The sequence below is a fragment of the Echinops telfairi genome, unplaced genomic scaffold, assembly GCF_000313985.2.
Source record: "Echinops telfairi isolate 266 unplaced genomic scaffold, ASM31398v2 ScPeMD7_1;HRSCAF=3_0, whole genome shotgun sequence".
Taxonomy (NCBI): domain Eukaryota; kingdom Metazoa; phylum Chordata; class Mammalia; order Afrosoricida; family Tenrecidae; genus Echinops; species Echinops telfairi.
The window spans coordinates 90048459-90058322 of NW_022103896.1; the positions used below are offsets into that span (position 1 = coordinate 90048459).

General features: G+C 40.4%; 1 protein-coding gene across 1 annotated transcript; it reads left to right on the forward strand.

Moving 5' to 3' along the window:
• The first annotated feature begins 2204 nt into the window (after positions 1-2204).
• LOC101643236 (60S ribosomal protein L12-like) lies at positions 2205-2633 on the forward strand. The gene has a single exon (XM_045287456.1). It carries the CDS (start codon positions 2205-2207, stop codon positions 2631-2633), a length of 429 nt encoding a protein of 142 aa, XP_045143391.1.
• Positions 2634-9864: the final 7231 nt, after the last annotated feature.

Sequence of the window (9864 nt, forward strand, 5' to 3'; positions counted from 1 at the left end):
GGAGACTGGAATGATGGGGGGTAGAGTGGGATGGAGCTTGAGACTGTAGCAGCAGATTTCTACCCTTTATCCTGGATTATGGGCTATAGTAGGAAAGTTTTTCATTGCCAGGGTAACGCTGAATAATTTCGTGGGTTTTTTTTTTCTTAAAAAGAGTGGTAGGCCAAATAAATTTAGGAACCTATGATTTAGCCTTTCTAGGCTTCAGGTTCTTCCTCTGTAAAATGAGGACAAGAACAGGGCTATTCTAATGGGGCTGTGAAGATTACGTTGTTAGATATTTAATGTGCTTAGTTAGCATGCTTGTGCTTTATTGGCATGGAAGATAACGAATTAATAGTTTTAGAAGACTGTCAGCAAGACAAAGAGCTTAAATGTTGCTTCTTATTATTAACCATCAAATGTGACCTTTCCTATTTTATATACTTACAAGGATAATATGGTATATAAAAGTATTTATAAAAGTGTCCCTCTCAGAAGGGCCACATGGAAGGGATGATAAATCCAGGGTGCAGTATAGCACTGATGAAACACATAACTATCTTCTGGTACTTCAATACTTCCTCCTCTTATTATTATGGTTTTTATTTGTTTTGCCTCATTAATCATGTTAGACTTGCTTATGTTCATTTGTATAATTAAGATCATTTGGTACATGAAAGCCAAGATAGATAACCCTTCATAAACAGTAACAGGAGTAATGGTTTCCTAAGGGAACTGGTAGTGAGGGTGGGAAGGAGGGAAGGGCGAGCAGCTGATAGCACTGATGACTGTACAACCCCACTTGAGGGGAGTGAATAACAGAACTGTACTTAAATGGATATATTGGATAGTATAAAAAGCAGCAACAAAAAAAAAGTTCCTGGGTTAGGGGTGAGGGGAACAGAGGGGATAAAAGAAAGCAGATATCAAGGAGTTCATGAGGAAAGAAAATGTTTTGAAACTGAGTTTGGTAGCAATTGTATAGTACTGCTAGATGTGATTGGACTATGGAATGTTATGATATCTGTAAGAGCTCCCAGTAAAATGATCGCACACACACACGTAAACATCTTTCAGCCACAAACAAAAAAAGGGTCTGCATAATTCAATGTTCTCATTGCTATGGAGTGGATGCTGACTCATAGTGACAGCCCCTCCCCACCCCGTGGGTTTCTGAGACCGTAACTGTTGACAGGAGGAGAAAGTCCTGTTTTTCTCTCACGGAGCAGCTGGTGACTTCCAGCGATGTGGATCACAGTCCATTGTGTACGCATTACATCACCAGGGCTCCCACCATGTGTGCATTACATCACAGTCCACCGTGTACACATTACATCACCAGGGCTCCCCCCATTCAATGTTCGGTAGCATCATTCTCGTTCAGCACGGACTGAATGTAGGGCCTAAGAAATGAGTCACTAGCTTTAGAGAGGAATAAGTAACACCAGGAACCTACATGCGGGTGGGAATAGAAGATGAAGAGAGGAGAATCAGACAAATAATTTTGCTACCAGATCCAATATGGGAAGTTCCACTAAAAGCTTCCAAGAATGTGCTCTGAGAGGGAAGGATCAGTAAAGGCCCAATCAAAGAGCTAACTTTTGAAAAGGATATGCAAATTCACATTCAATACATAGTGAGTGTCTGCTACTTGTCAAGCCTAGTGCTAGTTTTGGAAATGTAGAGGTGAATAAGACATTGTCAAGGTCCTCAGGAAACAAGCTTTAAGAAGAGACTTCAACTGGGATAAAAGTGAATTGGGAAGAACATTTCAACAGGCATTTCAATGCGGTAGATTGAGCAAAGGTCGACTGATGGAAAAAAAACAAACCAGTGTTGTATACTATCTAGGAATTCGTTCTGATTGGTTCAAGGCTTACATAATACTGGCAGGTGAGTTCAGCCAAGTTTTTTGGGGGGTCATATTTACATAGTAATGAACTCACTTAAACTCACTGCCATTGAGTCAATGTGGCTCATAGCGACCGTATAGGACAACATTGAACCCCTTGTGAGTTTCCAAGACTGTAACTCTATGGGACTAGAAAGCCCTGTCTTTCTCTCTCAGAGTGGCTGGTGGTTTTAAACTGCAGACTTTGCAGATCGCAGCCCAACGCTAACCAGGACACAACCAGGGCAACTTTATAGTATTGAAGAGCTGACTATAACTAATTTAAAAGGCAATGAGGATCTGGGTTCATCCGACACCAGCCGCCTCCGCCATGCCGCCCAAGTTCGACCCCAAGGAGATCAAAGTCGAGTACTTAAGGTGCACCGGTGGGGAAGTGGGTGCCACGTCCGCGCTGGCCCCCAAGATCGGACCCCTGGGCTTGTCTCCAAAGAAGGTGGGTGATGACATTGCCGAGCAACCGGTGAGCGGTGACGGGAAGGGCTTAAGGGTTACTGTGAAATGGACCGTTCAGAAGAGACAAGCCCAGATTGAAGCGGTGCCTTCTGCCTCTGCCCTCACCATCAAAGCCCTCAAGGAACCTCCCCGGGATAGAAAGAAGCAGAAAAACAGTAAGCATCGTGGGAACGTCACTTTCGATGAGATCGTCAGCATTGCGCGTCAGATGCGGCACCGATCTTTGGCCAGAGGACTCTCTGGAGCCGTTAAAGAGATCCTAGGGACTGCCCAGTCTGTGGGCTGAAGTGTTGATGGGCGCCATCCTCAGGATATCATAGATGACCTCAACAGTGGTGCCGTGGAATGCCCAGCCAGTTAAGAACGACAAAAGAAAACAATAAAGACTCATTTAATAACCAAAAAAAAAAAAAAAAAAAAACAATAAAGACTCATTTAATAACCAAAAAAAAAAAAAAAAAGGCAATGAGGAACTATTGAAGAAGATTTAACAAAGAAATAATGATTGCTTCTATATTAAGATTATTCTCAGCTATGAATTCATATCAGTGCAACATATTTTAGAGATCATAACCTAGACATAGTCTAGGATCTACTTAAAATGCAGGGAAGATCTACTTAAAATATTTTGAGACAGTACCCCAAACTGACTATGCCTTATTATTCTTCACAGATTTTATGTAGTGCACATACATGCACACACATCTTAATAGATTACAATTTAAAGCCAATTTTACCTTTGGGATATTTACATTTGTCATTTTCTCTTTCAGCTTCAACGTTTAATATGTCAATATATAAAATTCAAGAATAAATATATAGGAAAGGATCATTGTTCTTGAAATAAAATATATAACAACAGAATATTGGCCGGTGTTATTCATAACATCTCGGGATCTTTGCAGTGTAAAAGAGATAGGTGAAAGCTTACTGAAAATCAAGGTAATGCTTTCAAGTTCTCCCATGAACACTTGCTTGTCTTTTTCCATTTTCATATGTTTGCACAGATTGGTAAACAAATTCTGAAATTTGGAGAGTAATGCTTAATATGAAGTTTTGGATACACACATGCTACAAAATTGCTTTGCCCATTCACCGTGCGTGCACACCCCTTGCCCTTGTGCTCACCCTCGCAAGAGAGCATTTCTGATGATTTCAAAGGAGTTTCAAGAGATGGAGTCAAAACCTTAAAGGAAAGCCAATGCAAGCAGTTTGCTCTTTACGACTAACCTAAAAGTTGGTGGTTCAAACCCACCCAACAGTGATATTAAAGAAAGACCTGATGACATGCCTTTGTAACAATTACAACCAAGGAAACTCTATGGAGCACATTTTACTCTGTAACATGAGAATGTCAAGAGTCAGAATTGGCTTGAGAGCCGCAGGCTTCGATTTGGGCTAGCCACCAGAAAGACCAGGACTTCAAAGTCGAAACTGACCCTGCTTGCCCCTTCTCGTCGTGTAAGTTTCTGTGTTTAGGTGAACTTGTGCTGACAATTGGAGAACATTGTTTTCATATGTTTCCCAGTGAAGGTCAAGAAGTAGATCCTGACCAGATCGACATACCCAGGTGTATGCACGTCTGCTCCTGGGTTGGAAAAGATTACAAGAGTTCAGCTTGGGCGCCCTCTCAGCAAGGTGAAGCCAGGGCGGGTTCCTGCTGTTCATTCAGTGCCTCCAACAGTCATTTGTAAAAGGTCACTAGGATTGTCACTTGTATAATCTACTTGGTGGGTTGATTCTGATTGGCTGCTAGCTTGCTCTCAGATACTCATATTGACAGACACTTCTTGTCTCTGCAAAAGAGGTACACTCTGCTTTCATTTAAGTAACTGACAACAACTGCCAATGAATAGAGACCACAAAACATGGCCAGGCAGGATCTTGTTTTTGTGTGTGTTTTACTGTCTGTTATTTTTATTTCAAATCAATACCACAGATTAAAAACCCACAGCTAAATAACACAACTGCTTGGGGTTTAGACAGCAATTATAATACGTTTTGATTCATTATTCCTTTAACCATGACTCAAAATGCTTCTGAATCTCTTCTAAGTTTCAGGTAGTTTTCTGACCAAATGCCAACTGCTGTCTACGGTCAGGCAAGTTAAGCACTGTTTTTCTAGTTGTGATTACACCTTGCCCTTCTGCCCACCAGCTTCTGAATTAGCTGATTGGCATTCCTGAGAGCTTCACTTAACCCTGAGTTCTCTCAAATCTGTTTTCCATGAACTGTAGGGTAGAGGTGCCCTATTACATTTAGCAGCTTGACAAATGCACTTTTGTATCCTGAAGGGTAGCAGGAGGGCTCAGGGTAGGTCAAAAAGTTAATATGTCAATGTTCTCAAGGGTGATGGGAGTAGAAACTTGATGTGATATTAAAGATGACTTGAATTCAGTTGTTTTAAAGAATAAAATCATTCTTTTATATATCTGTAAGAGTTGATAGCAATTAAATAAGTCATACATGAATCATAGAAATTAGAGCAAGGGCAAAGTCCTATTAGATCATCTAACCAATTTCTCAGCAAATGCAAAATCATTCCCTGCGGAGTTCTGAGGAGCGCTCTGCACTTTCTTTGGAAAGTCCTGAGCAACCGGGGCCTTCATTATTTTCTTTAGGGGACTCTTTCCCTTATGAAAGACCACTGTGTTTTCCTCCTTCTCCTGATTGTCCAGCTAAAATATATAAATTATATATATATACATACATATATATATCTGTATATATATGACATGCAAAATCATTTGCACTCGGAGACAGATTGTAGGTAGAATTTGATCACCAGTTCTCAGAAAACAGAAGTGGGAATGCACTTGACCTTCTTAACTTGCAACCTCTTTTCTGGTTTTCATGATCTAATTTGCATACTCCGCGGAGGTCGAGCTACAGAGGTTTCCTGCAGAAGCTCCCAATTCCAATCTCACTATTAGAAACTGGGTAGGGGCTACTTTGAATATCCATGAATCTGAAACTTGAAGGAAGAGATTCTATGAGCCAAATAAGGAGCCATTGTGGTGTAGTGGTGACACGTTGGGCTGCTAACCACAAGTTCAGCAGTTCAAAACCACCAGCCACTCCATGGGAGAAAGACAAAGCTTTCTATTCCCATAAAGTGTTCTTTCAGTCTTTGAAACTCACATAGGCAGTTCGACCCTATCCTATAGGGTCATAATGAGGTGGGATCGACTCGGTGGTAGTGAGAGAGAAATGGGCCAATTATTGGATGATATTGTTGTTAGGGGCTATCAAGTTGATTTTGACTCTTAGTAACCCTCTGCCCCGCAGGACAAGACTCTACACTGCCCTGTGCCATCATCACAACTATTGTTGCTGTGACTGTGTCATCCAGCTCATTGAGGGCCTTCTTCTTTGTCCCCTCTTTCTTGCTGTCTCTGCACTTTACCAAGTATGATGAGCTTCTCCAGGGACTGGTTTCTCCTGACAATATGTCCAGAGTATGCAAGATGAAAGCTTGCCATGCTCGCCTCCAAGGAGTACTCTGGCCATCCTTCCTCGAAGGCAAATTGGTTTGTCTTTTAGCAGTCCGTGTAACTTTCAATATTCTTCTCCAGCACCACAATTCAAATGCCTCAATTTGTCTCTGGTCTTCCCTGTTCATTGCCCAACTTTCACATGCATATGAGGGAATAGAAAATACCACGGCTTGGGGCAGAGACACCTTAGTCCTCAAAATAACATACTGGTTTTCAATACTCTAAAGAGGTCTCATGCAGCAGATTTAGCTAATGTAACAGGACTTTTGATATCTTGACTGCGGTTTGCCTGAGCACTGATTGTAGATCCAAGCAAGACTAAATCCTTGACAACTTCCACCTTTCGTCCATTCATCATGATGTTATCTGTTGGTTCATTTGTGAGGCTTTGGGTCTTCATGTTGAGTTGTAATCCACACTGAAGCCTGCATGATCTTCATCAATACGTGTTTCAAGTCCTCCTCACTTTCAGCAAGCAAAGTGGTATCCTCTGCAACTCATAAGTTGTTAGTAAGCCTTCCTCCAATCCTGATGCTGCGTTCTTCTTCATATAATCAGGGAAGCCACTCCTTCTTCAATTTCTCTTCTTAGTCTGGAATCTCTACTGAAACCTTTTTACTTTGGATGACCCTGTTTGTATTTGAACTACCGGTAACATAGCTTCCAGCATCACAGCCACACACAAGTCACCAGAGTATAACCAACTGACATGAACGACAAGTGGTGAAATGGAATGATACAAAAAGATTAAAAAGAAGATGGAAGGAACACACAAAGTCACTGTATCAAAAAGAATGGGTTGACATTCGACCATTTCGAGAGGTAGCATATGACCCAGAAACAATGGTGTTGAAAGAAGTCCAAGTTGTCCTTGAAGGCATTAGCCAAAAACAAGGCTTCGGGAACGGATGGACTACCAATGGAAATGTTTCAACAAGCTGATACAGCTTTGGAAGGACTATCCTATGCTAAGAAATTTGGAAAACAGCTACCTGGTCAACTGATTGGAAGCGATTCCTATTTGTACTCATTCCAAAGAACGTGACCCAACTGAGTGAGATAACGATTGAACAATGTCATTAATATTAGATGCAAGTAATGGTTGCTTGAAGATGTTGCATAAATGGTTGCAGTTATACATCAACAGGGGCTGCCAGAAAGCAAAGCTGGATTCCGAAGAGAACAAGGGATGAGAGACATCATATCTCTTGAGTGAAAGCAGAGATTAGCAGAAGGATAGTTACTTGTGTTTTATTGACCACGCAAAGGCATTCAATCCTGTGGATCATAGCAGATTATGGATAACATTGGGAAGAATGAGAGTTCTAGAACATTTGTCAATTGGAACTTCTTATGAATGAATGGCTTGTAAGGGAACGTTTAAAAAATACCCTATTAAAAAAAAAAAAGTAGCTCAAAATTTACTGCCATTTAGTTGATTCCAACTCATAATGACCCTGCAGGACAGAATGGAATTGTCCTCCTTTTGGGTTTCTGAAGCTGTGAAAACCTCATTTTTCTTTTCAGAGCCATTGGTGGATTAGAACTGCTGACCTTGTAGTTAGCAGATGGAGTAACCCACTACACCAGGCAGAGCCTTAATACCAGTAGATTCCCCCAGAAAACACTTAGTTAGCACCTAATGTGGAGCCCATAAATAGGATCTGTGTAACATTCTTCTTGACCTGCATATACTTTGAGGTGTATCTAGCTTCTAATTCCACCTAGAGGAATTATTTTACCTCAATAAATCAGAGAAATGCATATTTTATGGAGATCAGTAGGCACAATTTACAATACTCTAGAATGTGTAATGAAGCATTCCATCAGACAGTTTTTGATACCTTAAAACTGTTTTTATTTGCTAGATTTCTTATTTTCCTCTCTTTTGTTGTCATACATGTCACTTCAAAATATCGTCCATTTTCCTCAGCACTTCAGCCAATCATTTTGTATCGATCTCACAGCATCTTTGTAGGGTCCGTTTCCTTCTTCAAGGTGCTCTTTTTTAGTTGCTCCTTTGACAAAAACTGTTAGCAGTAGCTGTCTCAGATTTTGTTTAGCCAAAATGTTTTTATTTTAATAGGATTTTTGAATTTATTGTAATATTTCTGGGGACCCAGTTCTAGACTGATATTTGTTTTTGTTTTCCAGCCAATGAAGATATAACCCCTTTGTCTTTTGGGTTTCTCTTTCTGTTGAAAGTCAGACTATTGTCATTCTGTTGTAGGTCATTTTTTCCTCTGTTCTCAAGGACTCCTCATGGACTTGGGTGTTTTACAGTTTCATGTGGTGTGCATAATGTGAGTATTTTTATTTTAAAATGTACCCTAGCTGGAATTCATTGAAATGCACTCACAGATTGACCAGAGTCCTAAATAGCCAATAGGCCGTTAGGAAAAGGAGATCAATTGCTAATAGTGATTCCTCCATGAATACCAGATTCTTCTGATTAAGACCCAAACACATTTGATACTACTGGAGTACAAGCACATGGGAAGTAGCTCTTGTTATTAGAAAAAGAAGCAAACAACACCCCAGAACAAATTTTACTCTATTTTTTCTTATTGTTCCACCTCTCTGACTTGAAATATTTTCTGGGCAGAAATGATGACTCTTCTTTTTATACCATACTCTGCACGGTAGGGAGGGTCTCAAAAAGGTGGCCTACCTTTAACCATAGCTTTCAAGTTAAGTAGACTCACTCACACTCACTACCATTGAGTTGATTCTGGAATTGAGAATCAATTTGCTGGCAGTGACTAAGTGGGAGAGTTAATTTAATTAAACCTACCTCGTCTTTCATTAGACATAAAATTTTCTATATTACCCTTTTCCTCCTGTTTGCTTTTTTAAAAAAATATTTTGTGCCATATTCTAAACATTTTCTTCAGTTCACAAATCATCTCTTCATCAATGTTTATTTTACTGTTTCACTTGTTTTAATTACATATAATTTAATTTCTGTAAGTCCTACTTGTGTTTGTATAAAATCAGCTAATTTTTGAAAGTCTTTTGTTTCTTGTTTGCTTCTCATATCGTTTATTTCATTCAACATACATAGCTATTTTACATCCTATATATTATTTTATATCCTAGAGCCGATCATTTAAACATTTGAAACCCTTCGGGATTTGAATCGTGCGTTTTGCTTCTGTGGACTGACTGACTTACGGTGACTGGTTGCCTTGCTCTAGAGAAGCTTTGCATTCCCCTGACAGACACTCAAATGTTTCCAAACTGTAACCACCTTATTTCTTTTTACAAGTTTTACTGTTATCAGAATCCGGTTCTTGTCTTTATCAAGGAAAAAAAATACTGACTCTGAGTAGACAGAGAGGTAAAACTAGAGAAATTGTATTAGAAGCCCTTACTGATATCGCCAAAACATCAGCTTCCTTGCCCAGGCGTGCACATCGCAGCTTCCTAAGGGTTCTTGAAAGCGAGCCTCTCAGAACTTCAGTTCAATATTGCTCTATTTCCACTGAGTAATGTCAGGGAGAAAGGGATTCTGGGGAATGTAGTTCTGAAGGTGAGGTGTAGTTCACAAGATGGTGCTGGTTCTGAGTGAAAGAGTTTAATAAAGGTTTCATTCAAAGAGAGGGCCGATATCAGGGAAATATTCTTGCCCTGTCTTTGGGCCAAGTCTCTACTTTTGCTGCCCGCTCTGGTTTCATTTCCCCTGAGGTCTTTTGTACACATATATCTTTATGGATCAGGAGCAGATGTTTCACCTTCTGTGGCTGCTTCCTGCTTCCATGAGGCACAGAGGATCACACTGGCTGTGTATGTAGAAATCTCTTCGAATCTGCTCTGTATTAAGGGAAGCAAGCTCTTCCAGGCAAAGAAATACTAGACCCGAGACTGGGAGGTCATCCGCAGGCACAGGCCTGTCCATGGGTCTGGTTTTCAGTTCAGAGACATGACGTGTACATCTGTGGAGTCCAGGAGATAGATCCTTTTACTTACTGGCTTCTCCTCTGCAGTCTAGGTTTCCTTAGGATTGGTCTGGGGATTCAG

Bases quoted from the DNA above. Each gene is read 5' to 3' on its own strand.
- LOC101643236 (XM_045287456.1), top strand. From the start codon at position 2,205: ATGCCGCCCAAGTTCGACCCCAAGGAGATCAAAGTCGAGTACTTAAGG.